Source organism: Scyliorhinus canicula, chromosome 28 (assembly GCF_902713615.1).
Source record: "Scyliorhinus canicula chromosome 28, sScyCan1.1, whole genome shotgun sequence".
NCBI lineage: Eukaryota > Metazoa > Chordata > Chondrichthyes > Carcharhiniformes > Scyliorhinidae > Scyliorhinus > Scyliorhinus canicula.
Window position 1 is genome coordinate 5,050,910 of NC_052173.1, and position 15,701 is coordinate 5,066,610.

Below are 15,701 nucleotides of genomic sequence, written 5' to 3' on the forward strand. Positions count from 1 at the left end.
CCCACTTCCACCCCCCCACAAACTAAAACTTATCCAAAGCTCTTCTGCCCACGTCCTCACTTACATCAGGGCCTTGACTCTCATCGACCCTGTACTCACTGACCCCAGCATGATCCCCAATTTACAATTCTTAATCAGACCAGTCCATGGCCTCGCTTGTCCCCATCTCTGCCCGACGGAACCCCAAGGCCATTGATTCCAATTCTCTTCCCACACGTGGTGGTTCCACAAATGCAGACGTTTGGCGTTTCCATAGCGGCTAATTCCCGGAGCAGGTCGCTAGTCTGTTGCCAGTGGCTTATAGCTTTGGGGGGGGGGGGGGGGGGCTCCTCCTCCTCACCAAGTGTGTCTGACCAGGAGTCGCTCCCACTCTTACCACCAGCCATTGGTGTGTTTGGCAGGATTTCGCAGATCGATACTCAACCTGTTTGGTAGCGTTTCAGCGCACCTTTCTTGCTCATCGAATCCTGGTGTGGGACCCGAAGGCTGGCTCCGAGGCAGCAATGATAACCCACTGCGCCACAACACCTCCCCCAAGGTTACTAAAGGCACTGCTGGATTGGCCATGTTAAATTGTCCCTTAGTGTCCAAAGATGTACAGGTTAGGTGGATTGGCCATGTTAAATTGTCCCTTAGTGTCCAAAGATGTACACGTTAGGTGGATTGGCCATGCTAAATTGTCCCTTAGTGTCCAAAGATGTACAGGTTAGGTGGATTGGCCATGTTAAATTGTCCCTTAGTGTCCAAAGATGTACAGGTTAGGTGGATTGGCCATGTTAAATTGTCCCTTAGTGTCCAAAGATGTGCAGGTTAGGTGGATTGGCCATGCTAAATTGTCCCTTAGTGTCCAAAGATGTGTAGGTTAGGTGGATTGGCCATGTTAAATTGTCCCTCAGTGTCCAAAGATGTGCAGGTTAGGTGGATTGGCCATGCTAAATTGTCCCTTAGTGTCCAAAGATGTGCAGGTTAGGTGGATTGACCATGTTAAATTGTCCCTTAGTGTCCAAAGATGTGCAGGTTAGGTGGATTAGCCATGTTAAATTGTCCCTTAGTGTCCAAAGATGTGCAGGTTAGGGGGATTGGCCATGTTAAATTGTCCCTTAGTGTCCAAAGATGTGCAGGTTAGGTGGATTAGCCATGTTAAATTGTCCCTTAGTGTCCAAAGATGTGCAGGTTAGGTGGATTAGCCATGTTAAATTGTCCCTTAGTGTCCAAAGATGGGCAGGTTAGGTGGATTGACCATGTTAAATTGTCCCTTAGTGTCCAAAGATGGGCAGGTTAGGTGGATTGGCCATGCTAAATTGTCCCTTAGTGTCCAAAAATGTACAGGTTAGGTGGATTGGCCATGCTAAATTGTCCCTTAGTGTCCAAAGATGTGCAGGTTACGGGGCAAGGGTGGGAACGTGGGCCGAGGTCGGATGCTCCTTCAGAGGGTCAGTGCAGACTTGATGGGCCGAATGGCCTCCTTCTGCACTGTCGGGAATCTGTGATTGGTCTCTGTGAAACTAATGCCTGTGATGGTGTTTTCCCAGTTAATCGAGGACTCCCCGTTCCTGGAAATGGATATGCTCGAACCTTCCTTCCCGTACGTTTTGCTGAGGAATGCCTTCCGTGAAGTCTACAGACCAATCATGATGACCACAGGATAAATATGGAGCGGGGGGGGGGGGGAGGAGACCTCACACTGTGCTTCATCTTCATGTTGATCTGCAGGGCGGGCTTTGCGGGAGGGAGGGGGGGGGGGGGTGTTTATGGTCAAAGACAGCATCGGGGGAGGGGGAGGGGAGGGGATGGAGTGGCAGAGGGGGGGGAAGAGTTGGAGGGAGGTATGCAGAGGGGAAATTGGGGCAGCAGAGAGATATGTGTGTCATTGAGCGGGAGAAAGAGGTTTTGGGGACAGAGGGCGTGGGGGAACATGGGGGCTGTTGGCAGAGATGGAATGGGGGCAGAGAGGTGGCGGGGGGGGGGGGGGGGGTGGGGCTGAAATTCATCGGTAAGAACCGAGACATTGCATCTGCAGGCTTATTCCAAACTCTTTTCAAGCGGAGCTAATTGTACAAAATTCGAACCCAAGGCAGGTTGTATGAGGCTCAAAGGGCTTGCTTCTAACCATTGTATTGTACGTTCTATCTGAATTATTTTCTGTAATGACAGTGAATAGGCCGGAAGCCTGTCTCGCCCGCTTGGCGTAGCTTGCCAAGTGTGCGACGTCAAGTTGGTTGTAACGGTCGGGCAGTGTGCCAAGGGGGAAAGATGGCAGATTTTTACAGAGGTAGGCGAGGTACGAGAGCGGGATGCCCCTCGCGATATTCCGTCTCTTCGCCGATATCACCGTCCCTCGCGAAAGGCGCATTACATCTGGGCAAACAGAAAACCCGCTGAATCCTCGGCCTTGAATTGCAAACGGGTACTCGCTGTTTTGCTGCTGGACTTGACGCTCCACAACCTGTTACGAATGTCTATTAAACAAAAATGATACATTTGAATTTTCGTCTGCATGTACTACTTCAAAAAAGGATCAATGGTTCTCCGATGTTCCAATGCACACTTTATAACCAGCGAATACCAGGGCAGATAGCCCCACGGTTGAGGGGTCAATAAGGCTGACACCTGCCCACTAGAAAACTAAGGGCAGCTCAACCGAGCAGAGGAATCACTGCCTGCTGTCAAACTGCAGCATCCCAAACAGCAAGCAAGTCCGAACAGAAACGAACTACCCACTTCCAGGATGCTATCAGACACCTGTGATGCCAACTGCTCATGGCAGCCACCAAAAGTGCCAGGGGCACTCGAGTGTTAACGAGAAACTGACAACCTCACAACCTCCACCACAGAAACCGGGAAATAGGTCCCAGGGAAATACGTCCCAGGGAGTAAGAGACTGTGGACAAACTGACGAATAAATAGGAGACGTGGGTAAAGTCTGACCACAGGTTTAGTATAAGATCTACGACCTCTGACACTGAATATATAAATGGGCCATGGAATTGAATGCTCTTTCACACTCTGGGACTGGGTACAGTGGGTTATCACTGAGAGTTACAAGTTAGCCAGGAAGGACCTAAAGGGAGAGTTAAGAAGAGCGAGGAGAGGACACGAAAAGTCGTTGGCGGATAGGATCAAGGAAAACCCTAAGGCTTTCTATAGGTATATCAGGAACAAAAGAATGACTAGAGTAAGATTAGGGCCAATCAAGGATAGTAGTGGAAAGTTGTGTGTGGAATCAGAGGAGATAGGGGAAGCGTTAAATGGATATTTTTCATCAGTGTTTACACTGGAGAAAGACAATGTTGTCGAGGAGAACACTCAGGTTCAGTCGACCAGGCTAGATGGAATTGAGGTTCAAAAGGAGGAGGTGTTAGCAATTTTAGAAAATGTCAAAATAGATAAGTCCCCTGGGCCAGATGGGATTTATCCTAGGATTCTCTGGGAAGCCAGGGAGGAGATTGCTGAGCCTTTGTCCTTGATCTTTATGTTGTCTTTGTCGACAGGAATAGTGCCGGAAGACTGGAGGATAGCAAATGTTGTCCCCTTGTTCAAGAAGGGGAGTAGAGACAACCCTGGTAATTATAGACCTGTGAGCCTTACTTCGGTTGTGGGTAAAATGTTGGAAAAGGTTATAAGAGATAGGGTTTATAATCATCTTGAAAAGAACAAGTTGATTAGCGATACTCAACACGGTTTTGTGAAGGGTAGGCCATGCCTCACAAACCTTATTGAGATTTTTGAGAAGGTGACCAAATAGGTAGATGAGGGTAAAGCTGTTGATGTGGTGTATATGGATTTCAGAAAGGCGTTTGATAAGGTTCCCCACGGTAGGCTATTGCAGAAAATAAGGAAGTATGGGATTGAAGGTGATTTAGCGGTTTGGATCAGTAATTGGCTAGCTGAAAGAAGACAGAGGGTGGTGGTTGATGGCAAATGTTCATCCTGGAGTTCAGTTACTAGTGGTGTACCGCAAGGATCTGTTTTGGGGCCACTGCTGTTTGTCATTTTTATAAATGACCTGGAAGAGGGTGTAGAAGGATGGGTTAGTAAATTTGCAGATGACACGAAGGTCGGTGGAGTTGTGGATAGTGCTGAAGGATGTTATAGGATACAGAGGGACATAGATAAGCTGCAGAGCTGGGCTGAAAGGTGGCAGATGGAGTTTAATGCGGAAAAGTGTGAGGTGGTTCACTTTGGAAGGAGTAACAGGAATGCAGAGTACTGGGCTAATGGCAAGATTCTTGGTAGTGTAGATGAACAGAGAGATCTCGGCATCCAGGTACATAAATCCCTGAAAGTTGCCACCCAGGTTAATAGGGCTGTTAAGAAGGCATATGGTGTGCTAGCCTTTATAAGCAGGGGGATTGAGTTTCGGAACCACAAGGTCATGCTGCAGCTGTACATAACTCTGGTGTGGCCACACCTGGAGTACTGCGTGCAGTTCTGGTCACCACATTATAGGAAGGATGTGGAAGCTTTGGAAAGGGTTCAGAGGAGATTTACTAGGATGTTGCCTGGTATGGAGGGAAGGTCTTACGAGGAAAGGCTCAGGGAATTGAGGTTGTTTTCGTTAGAGAGGAGAAGGCTGAGAGGTGACTTAATAGAGACATATAAGATAGTCAGAGGGTTAGATAGGGTGGACAGTGAGAGTCTTTTTCCTCGGATGGTGATGACCAACACGAGGGGACATAGCTTTAAATTGAGGGGTGAGAGATATAGGACAGATGTCAGAGGCAGTTTCTTTACTCAGAGAGTAGTAGGGGTGTGGAACGCCCTGCCTGCAACAGTAGTAGACTCGCCAACTTTAAGGGTATTTAAGTGGTCACTGGATAGACATGTGGATGAAAATGGAATAGTGTAGGTCAGATAGGCTTCAGATGGTTTCACAGGTCGGCGCAACATCGAGGGCCGAAGGGCCCGTACTGCGCTGTAGTGTTCTATGTTCTATGTTCTATGTCCTTTCACACTCTGGGACTGGGTACAGTGGGTTATCACACTGTCCTTTCACACTCTGGGACTGGGTACAGTGGGTTATCACACTGTCCTTTCACACTCTGGGACTGGGTACAGTGGGTTATCACACTGTCCTTTCACACTCTGGGACTGGGTACAGTGGGTTATCACACTGTCCTTTCACACTCTGGGACTGGGTACAGTGGGTTATCACACTGTCCTTTCACACTCTGGGACTGGGTACAGTGGGTTATCACACTGTCCTTTCACACTCTGGGACTGGGTACAGTGGGTTATCACACTGTCCTTTCACACTCTGGGACTGGGTACAGTGGGTTATCACACTGCCCTTTCACACTCTGGGACTGGGTACAGTGGGTTATCACACTGTCCTTTCACACTCTGGGACTGGGTACAGTGGGTTATCACACTGTCCTTTCACACTCTGGGACTGGGTACAGTGGGTTATCACACTGTCCTTTCACACTCTGGGACTGGGTACAGTGGGTTATCACACTGTCCTTTCACACTCTGGGACTGGGTACAGTGGGTTATCACACTGTCCTTTCACACTCTGGGACTGGGTACAGTGGGTTATCACACTGTCCTTTCACACTCTGGGACTGGGTACAGTGGGTTATCACACTGTCCTTTCACACTCTGGGACTGGGTACAGTGGGTTATCACACTGTCCTTTCACACTCTGGGACTGGGTACAGTGGGTTATCACACTGTCCTTTCACACTCTGGGACTGGGTACAGTGGGTTATCACACTGTCCTTTCACACTCTGGGACTGGGTACAGTGGGTTATCACACTGTCCTTTCACACTCTGGGACTGGGTACAGTGGGTTATCACACTGTCCTTTCACACTCTGGGACTGGGTACAGTGGGTTATCACACTGTCCTTTCACACTCTGGGACTGGGTACAGTGGGTTATCACACTGTCCTTTCACACTCTGGGACTGTGGGTACAGTGGGTTATCACACTGTCCTTTCACACTCTGGGACTGGGTACAGTGGGTTATCACACTGTCCTTTCACACTCTGGGACTGGGTACAGTGGGTTATCACACTGTCCTTTCACACTCTGGGACTGGGTACAGTGGGTTATCACACTGTCCTTTCACACTCTGGGACTGGGTACAGTGGGTTATCACACTGTCCTTTCACACTCTGGGACTGGGTACAGTGGGTTATCACACTGTCCTTTCACACTCTGGGACTGGGTACAGTGGGTTATCACACTGTCCTTTCACACTCTGGGACTGGGTACAGTGGGTTATCACACTGTCCTTTCACACTCTGGGACTGGGTACAGTGGGTTATCACACTGTCCTTTCACACTCTGGGACTGGGTACAGTGGGTTATCACACTGTCCTTTCACACTCTGGGACTGGGTACAGTGGGTTATCACACTGTCCTTTCACACTCTGGGACTGGGTACAGTGGGTTATCACACTGTCCTTTCACACTCTGGGACTGGGTACAGTGGGTTATCACACTGTCCTTTCACACTCTGGGACTGGGTACAGTGGGTTATCACACTGTCCTTTCACACTCTGGGACTGGGTACAGTGGGTTATCACACTGTCCTTTCACACTCTGGGACTGGGTACAGTGGGTTATCACACTGTCCTTTCACACTCTGGGGCTGGGTACAGTGGGTTATCACACTGTCCTTTCACACTCTGGGACTGGGTACAGTGGGTTATCACACTGTCCTTTCACACTCTGGGACTGGGTACAGTGGGTTATCACACTGTCCTTTCACACTCTGGGACTGGGTACAGTGGGTTATCACACTGTCCTTTCACACTCTGGGACTGGGTACAGTGGGTTATCCCACTGTCCTTTCACACTCTGGGACTGGGTACAGTGGGTTATCACACTGTCCTTTCACACTCTGGGACTGGGTACAGTGGGTTATCACACTGTCCTTTCACACTCTGGGACTGGGTACAGTGGGTTATCACACTGTCCTTTCACACTCTGGGACTGGGTACAGTGGGTTATCGCACTGTCCTTTCACACTCTGGGACTGGGTACAGTGGGTTATCACACTGTCCTTTCACACTCTGGGACTGGGTACAGTGGGTTATCACACTGTCCTTTCACACTCTGGGACTGGGTACAGTGGGTTATCACACTGTCCTTTCACACTCTGGGACTGGGTACAGTGGGTTATCACACTGTCCTTTCACACTCTGGGACTGGGTACAGTGGGTTATCACACTGTCCTTTCACACTCTGGGACTGGGTACAGTGGGTTATCACACTGTCCTTTCACACTCTGGGACTGGGTACAGTGGGTTATCACACTGTCCTTTCACACTCTGGGACTGGGCACAGTGGGTTATCACACTGTCCTTTCACACTCTGGGACTGGGTACAGTGGGTTATCACACTGTCCTTTCACACTCTGGGACTGGGTACAGTGGGTTATCACACTGTCCTTTCACACTCTGGGACTGGGTACAGTGGGTTATCACACTGTCCTTTCACACTCTGGGACTGGGTACAGTGGGTTATCACACTGTCCTTTCACACTCTGGGACTGGGGACAATGGGTTATCACACTGTCCTTTCACACTCTGGGACTGGGGACAGTGGGTTATCACACTGTCCTTTCACACTCTGGGACTGGGGTACAGTGGGTTATCACACTGTCCTTTCACACTCTGGGACTGGGTACAGTGGGTTATCACACTGTCCTTTCACACTCTGGGACTGGGTACAGTGGGTTATCACACTGTCCCTTTCACACTCTGGGACTGGGTACAGTGGGTTATCACACTGTCCTTTCACACTCTGGGACTGGGTACAGTGGGTTATCACACTGTCCTTTCACACTCTGGGACTGGGTACAGTGGGTTATCACACTGTCCTTTCACACTCTGGGACTGGGTACAGTGGGTTATCACACTGTCCTTTCACACTCTGGGACTGGGTACAGTGGGTTATCACACTGTCCTTTCACACTCTGGGACTGGGTACAGTGGGTTATCACACTGTCCTTTCACACTCTGGGACTGGGTACAGTGGGTTATCACACTGTCCTTTCACACTCTGGGACTGGGTACAGTGGGTTATCACACTGTCCTTTCACACTCTGGGACTGGGTACAGTGGGTTATCACACTGTCCTTTCACACTCTGGGACTGGGTACAGTGGGTTATCACACTGTCCTTTCACACTCTGGGACTGGGTACAGTGGGTTATCACACTGTCCTTTCACACTCTGGGACTGGGTACAGTGGGTTATCACACTGTCCTTTCACACTCTGGGACTGGGTACAGTGGGTTATCACACTGTCCTTTCACACTCTGGGACTGGGTACAGTGGGTTATCACACTGTCCTTTCACACTCTGGGACTGGGTACAGTGGGTTATCACACTGTCCTTTCACACTCTGGGACTGGGTACAGTGGGTTATCACACTGTCCTTTCACACTCTGGGACTGGGTACAGTGGGTTATCACACTGTCCTTTCACACTCTGGGACTGGGTACAGTGGGTTATCACACTGTCCTTTCACACTCTGGGACTGGGTACAGTGGGTTATCACACTGTCCTTTCACACTCTGGGACTGGGTACAGTGGGTTATCACACTGTCCTTTCACACTCTGGGACTGGGTACAGTGGGTTATCACACTGTCCTTTCACACTCTGGGACTGGGTACAGTGGGTTATCACACTGTCCTTTCACACTCTGGGACTGGGTACAGTGGGTTATCACACTGTCCTTTCACACTCTGGGACTGGGTACAGTGGGTTATCACACTGTCCTTTCACACTCTGGGACTGGGTACAGTGGGTTATCACACTGTCCTTTCACACTCTGGGACTGGGTACAGTGGGTTATCACACTGTCCTTTCACACTCTGGGACTGGGTACAGTGGGTTATCACACTGTCCTTTCACACTCTGGGACTGGGTACAGTGGGTTATCACACTGTCCTTTCACACTCTGGGACTGGGTACAGTGGGTTATCACACTGTCCTTTCACACTCTGGGACTGGGTACAGTGGGTTATCACACTGTCCTTTCACACTCTGGGACTGGGTACAGTGGGTTATCACACTGTCCCTTTCACACTCTGGGACTGGGTACAGTGGGTTATCACACTGTCCTTTCACACTCTGGGACTGGGTACAGTGGGTTATCACACTGTCCTTTCACACTCTGGGACTGGGTACAGTGGGTTATCACACTGTCCTTTCACACTCTGGGACTGGGTACAGTGGGTTATCACACTGTCCTTTCACACTCTGGGACTGGGTACAGTGGGTTATCACACTGTCCTTTCACACTCTGGGACTGGGTACAGTGGGTTATCACACTGTCCTTTCACACTCTGGGACTGGGTACAGTGGGTTATCACACTGTCCTTTCACACTCTGGGACTGGGTACAGTGGGTTATCACACTGTCCTTTCACACTCTGGGACTGGGTACAGTGGGTTATCACACTGTCCTTTCACACTCTGGGACTGGGTACAGTGGGTTATCACACTGTCCTTTCACACTCTGGGACTGGGTACAGTGGGTTATCACACTGTCCTTTCACACTCTGGGACTGGGTACAGTGGGTTATCACACTGTCCTTTCACACTCTGGGACTGGGTACAGTGGGTTATCACACTGTCCTTTCACACTCTGGGACTGGGTACAGTGGGTTATCACACTGTCCTTTCACACTCTGGGACTGGGTACAGTGGGTTATCACACTGTCCTTTCACACTCTGGGACTGGGTACAGTGGGTTATCACACTGTCCTTTCACACTCTGGGACTGGGTACAGTGGGTTATCACACTGTCCTTTCACACTCTGGGACTGGGTACAGTGGGTTATCACACTGTCCTTTCACACTCTGGGACTGGGTACAGTGGGTTATCACACTGTCCTTTCACACTCTGGGACTGGGTACAGTGGGTTATCACACTGTCCTTTCACACTCTGGGACTGGGTACAGTGGGTTATCACACTGTCCTTTCACACTCTGGGACTGGGTACAGTGGGTTATCACACTGTCCTTTCACACTCTGGGACTGGGTACAGTGGGTTATCACACTGTCCTTTCACACTCTGGGACTGGGTACAGTGGGTTATCACACTGTCCTTTCACACTCTGGGACTGGGTACAGTGGGTTATCACACTGTCCTTTCACACTCTGGGACTGGGTACAGTGGGTTATCACACTGTCCTTTCACACTCTGGGACTGGGTACAGTGGGTTATCACACTGTCCTTTCACACTCTGGGACTGGGTACAGTGGGGTATCACACTGTCCTTTCACACTCTGGGACTGGGTACAGTGGGTTATCACACTGTCCTTTCACACTCTGGGACTGGGTACAGTGGGTTATCACACTGTCCTTTCACACTCTGGGACTGGGTACAGTGGGTTATCACACTGTCCTTTCACACTCTGGGACTGGGGTACAGTGGGTTATCACACTGTCCTTTCACACTCTGGGACTGGGTACAGTGGGTTATCACACTGTCCTTTCACACTCTGGGACTGGGTACAGTGGGTTATCACACTGTCCTTTCACACTCTGGGACTGGGTACAGTGGGTTATCACACTGTCCTTTCACACTCTGGGACTGGGTACAGTGGGTTATCACACTGTCCTTTCACACTCTGGGACTGGGTACAGTGGGTTATCACACTGTCCTTTCACACTCTGGGACTGGGTACAGTGGGTTATCACACTGTCCTTTCACACTCTGGGACTGGGTACAGTGGGTTATCACACTGTCCTTTCACACTCTGGGACTGGGTACAGTGGGTTATCACACTGCCCTTTCACACTCTGGGACTGGGTACAGTGGGTTATCACACTGTCCTTTCACACTCTGGGACTGGGTACAGTGGGTTATCACACTGTCCTTTCACACTCTGGGACTGGGTACAGTGGGTTATCACACTGTCCCTTTCACACTCTGGGACTGGGTACAGTGGGTTATCACACTGTCCTTTCACACTCTGGGACTGGGTACAGTGGGTTATCACACTGTCCTTTCACACTCTGGGACTGGGTACAGTGGGTTATCACACTGTCCTTTCACACTCTGGGACTGGGTACAGTGGGTTATCACACTGTCCTTTCACACTCTGGGACTGGGTACAGTGGGTTATCACACTGTCCTTTCACACTCTGGGACTGGGTACAGTGGGTTATCACACTGTCCTTTCACACTCTGGGACTGGGTACAGTGGGTTATCACACTGTCCTTTCACACTCTGGGACTGGGTACAGTGGGTTATCACACTGTCCTTTCACACTCTGGGACTGGGTACAGTGGGTTATCACACTGTCCTTTCACACTCTGGGACTGGGTACAGTGGGTTATCACACTGTCCTTTCACACTCTGGGACTGGGTACAGTGGGTTATCACACTGTCCTTTCACACTCTGGGACTGGGTACAGTGGGTTATCACACTGTCCTTTCACACTCTGGGACTGGGTACAGTGGGTTATCACACTGTCCTTTCACACTCTGGGACTGGGTACAGTGGGTTATCACACTGTCCTTTCACACTCTGGGACTGGGTACAGTGGGTTATCACACTGTCCTTTCACACTCTGGGACTGGGTACAGTGGGTTATCACACTGTCCTTTCACACTCTGGGACTGGGTACAGTGGGTTATCACACTGTCCTTTCACACTCTGGGACTGGGTACAGTGGGTTATCACACTGTCCTTTCACACTCTGGGACTGGGTACAGTGGGTTATCACACTGTCCTTTCACACTCTGGGACTGGGTACAGTGGGTTATCACACTGTCCTTTCACACTCTGGGACTGGGTACAGTGGGTTATCACACTGTCCTTTCACACTCTGGGACTGGGTACAGTGGGGTATCACACTGTCCTTTCACACTCTGGGACTGGGTACAGTGGGTTATCACACTGTCCTTTCACACTCTGGGACTGGGTACAGTGGGTTATCACACTGTCCTTTCACACTCTGGGACTGGGTACAGTGGGTTATCACACTGTCCTTTCACACTCTGGGACTGGGTACAGTGGGTTATCACACTGTCCTTTCACACTCTGGGACTGGGTACAGTGGGTTATCACACTGTCCCTTTCACACTCTGGGACTGGGTACAGTGGGTTATCACACTGTCCTTTCACACTCTGGGACTGGGTACAGTGGGTTATCACACTGTCCTTTCACACTCTGGGACTGGGTACAGTGGGTTATCACACTGTCCTTTCACACTCTGGGACTGGGTACAGTGGGTTATCACACTGTCCTTTCACACTCTGGGACTGGGTACAGTGGGTTATCACACTGTCCTTTCACACTCTGGGACTGGGTACAGTGGGTTATCACACTGTCCTTTCACACTCTGGGACTGGGTACAGTGGGTTATCACACTGTCCCTTTCACACTCTGGGTCTGGGTACAGTGGGTTATCACACTGTCCTTTCACACTCTGGGACTGGGTACAGTGGGTTATCACACTGTCCTTTCACACTCTGGGACTGGGTACAGTGGGTTATCACACTGTCCTTTCACACTCTGGGACTGGGTACAGTGGGTTATCACACTGCCCTTTCACACTCTGGGACTGGGTACAGTGGGTTATCACACTGTCCTTTCACACTCTGGGACTGGGTACAGTGGGTTATCACACTGTCCTTTCACACTCTGGGACTGGGTACAGTGGGTTATCACACTGTCCTTTCACACTCTGGGACTGGGGTACAGTGGGTTATCACACTGTCCTTTCACACTCTGGGACTGGGTACAGTGGGTTATCACACTGTCCTTTCACACTCTGGGACTGGGTACAGTGGGTTATCACACTGTCCTTTCACACTCTGGGACTGGGTACAGTGGGTTATCACACTGTCCTTTCACACTCTGGGACTGGGTACAGTGGGTTATCACACTGTCCTTTCACACTCTGGGACTGGGTACAGTGGGTTATCACACTGTCCTTTCACACTCTGGGACTGGGTACAGTGGGTTATCACACTGTCCTTTCACACTCTGGGACTGGGTACAGTGGGTTATCACACTGTCCTTTCACACTCTGGGACTGGGTACAGTGGGTTATCACACTGTCCTTTCACACTCTGGGACTGGGTACAGTGGGTTATCACACTGTCCTTTCACACTCTGGGACTGGGTACAGTGGGTTATCACACTGTCCTTTCACACTCTGGGACTGGGTACAGTGGGTTATCACACTGTCCTTTCACACTCTGGGACTGGGTACAGTGGGTTATCACACTGTCCTTTCACACTCTGGGACTGGGTACAGTGGGTTATCACACTGTCCTTTCACACTCTGGGACTGGGTACAGTGGGTTATCACACTGTCCTTTCACACTCTGGGACTGGGTACAGTGGGTTATCACACTGTCCTTTCACACTCTGGGACTGGGTACAGTGGGTTATCACACTGTCCTTTCACACTCTGGGACTGGGTACAGTGGGTTATCACACTGTCCTTTCACACTCTGGGACTGGGTACAGTGGGTTATCACACTGTCCTTTCACACTCTGGGACTGGGTACAGTGGGTTATCACACTGTCCTTTCACACTCTGGGACTGGGTACAGTGGGTTATCACACTGTCCTTTCACACTCTGGGACTGGGTACAGTGGGTTATCACACTGTCCTTTCACACTCTGGGACTGGGTACAGTGGGTTATCACACTGTCCTTTCACACTCTGGGACTGGGTACAGTGGGTTATCACACTGTCCTTTCACACTCTGGGACTGGGTACAGTGGGTTATCACACTGTCCTTTCACACTCTGGGACTGGGTACAGTGGGTTATCACACTGTCCTTTCACACTCTGGGACTGGGTACAGTGGGTTATCACACTGTCCTTTCACACTCTGGGACTGGGTACAGTGGGTTATCACACTGTCCTTTCACACTCTGGGACTGGGTACAGTGGGTTATCACACTGTCCTTTCACACTCTGGGACTGGGTACAGTGGGTTATCACACTGTCCTTTCACACTCTGGGACTGGGTACAGTGGGTTATCACACTGTCCTTTCACACTCTGGGACTGGGTACAGTGGGTTATCACACTGTCCTTTCACACTCTGGGACTGGGTACAGTGGGTTATCACACTGTCCTTTCACACTCTGGGACTGGGTACAGTGGGTTATCACACTGTCCTTTCACACTCTGGGACTGGGTACAGTGGGTTATCACACTGTCCTTTCACACTCTGGGACTGGGTACAGTGGGTTATCACACTGTCCTTTCACACTCTGGGACTGGGTACAGTGGGTTATCACACTGTCCTTTCACACTCTGGGACTGGGTACAGTGGGTTATCACACTGTCCTTTCACACTCTGGGACTGGGTACAGTGGGTTATCACACTGTCCTTTCACACTCTGGGACTGGGTACAGTGGGTTATCACACTGTCCTTTCACACTCTGGGACTGGGTACAGTGGGTTATCACACTGTCCTTTCACACTCTGGGACTGGGTACAGTGGGTTATCACACTGTCCTTTCACACTCTGGGACTGGGTACAGTGGGTTATCACACTGTCCTTTCACACTCTGGGACTGGGTACAGTGGGTTATCACACTGTCCTTTCACACTCTGGGACTGGGTACAGTGGGTTATCACACTGTCCTTTCACACTCTGGGACTGGGTACAGTGGGTTATCACACTGTCCTTTCACACTCTGGGACTGGGTACAGTGGGTTATCACACTGTCCTTTCACACTCTGGGACTGGGTACAGTGGGTTATCACACTGTCCTTTCACACTCTGGGACTGGGTACAGTGGGTTATCACACTGTCCTTTCACACTCTGGGACTGGGTACAGTGGGTTATCACACTGTCCTTTCACACTCTGGGACTGGGTACAGTGGGTTATCACACTGTCCTTTCACACTCTGGGACTGGGTACAGTGGGTTATCACACTGTCCTTTCACACTCTGGGACTGGGTACAGTGGGTTATCACACTGTCCTTTCACACTCTGGGACTGGGTACAGTGGGTTATCACACTGTCCTTTCACACTCTGGGACTGGGTACAGTGGGTTATCACACTGTCCTTTCACACTCTGGGACTGGGTACAGTGGGTTATCACACTGTCCTTTCACACTCTGGGACTGGGTACAGTGGGTTATCACACTGTCCTTTCACACTCTGGGACTGGGTACAGTGGGTTATCACACTGTCCTTTCACACTCTGGGACTGGGTACAGTGGGTTATCACACTGTCCTTTCACACTCTGGGACTGGGTACAGTGGGTTATCACACTGTCCTTTCACACTCTGGGACTGGGTACAGTGGGTTATCACACTGTCCTTTCACACTCTGGGACTGGGTACAGTGGGTTATCACACTGTCCTTTCACACTCTGGGACTGGGTACAGTGGGTTATCACACTGTCCTTTCACACTCTGGGACTGGGTACAGTGGGTTATCACACTGTCCTTTCACACTCTGGGACTGGGTACAGTGGGTTATCACACTGTCCTTTCACACTCTGGGACTGGGTACAGTGGGTTATCACACTGTCCTTTCACACTCTGGGACTGGGTACAGTGGGTTATCACACTGTCCTTTCACACTCTGGGACTGGGTACAGTGGGTTATCACACTGTCCTTTCACACTCTGGGACTGGGTACAGTGGGTTATCACACTGTCCTTTCACACTCTGGGACTGGGTACAGTGGGTTATCACACTGTCCTTTCACACTCTGGGACTGGGTACAGTGGGTTATCACA

General features: G+C 50.4%; 1 protein-coding gene across 1 annotated transcript in view; it reads left to right on the forward strand.

Moving 5' to 3' along the window:
* Nucleotides 1-1,707, forward strand: part of LOC119958082 (nck-associated protein 1-like) — a 28,648-nt gene extending 26,941 nt beyond the window's left edge. The window contains exon 11 of the mRNA XM_038786309.1: nt 1,533-1,707. Coding sequence (XP_038642237.1) covers nt 1,533-1,649 — 117 coding nt within the window. The 3' untranslated portion in view covers nt 1,650-1,707. The remainder of the gene's footprint in view (nt 1-1,532) is intronic.
* Nucleotides 1,708-15,701: the final 13,994 nt, after the last annotated feature.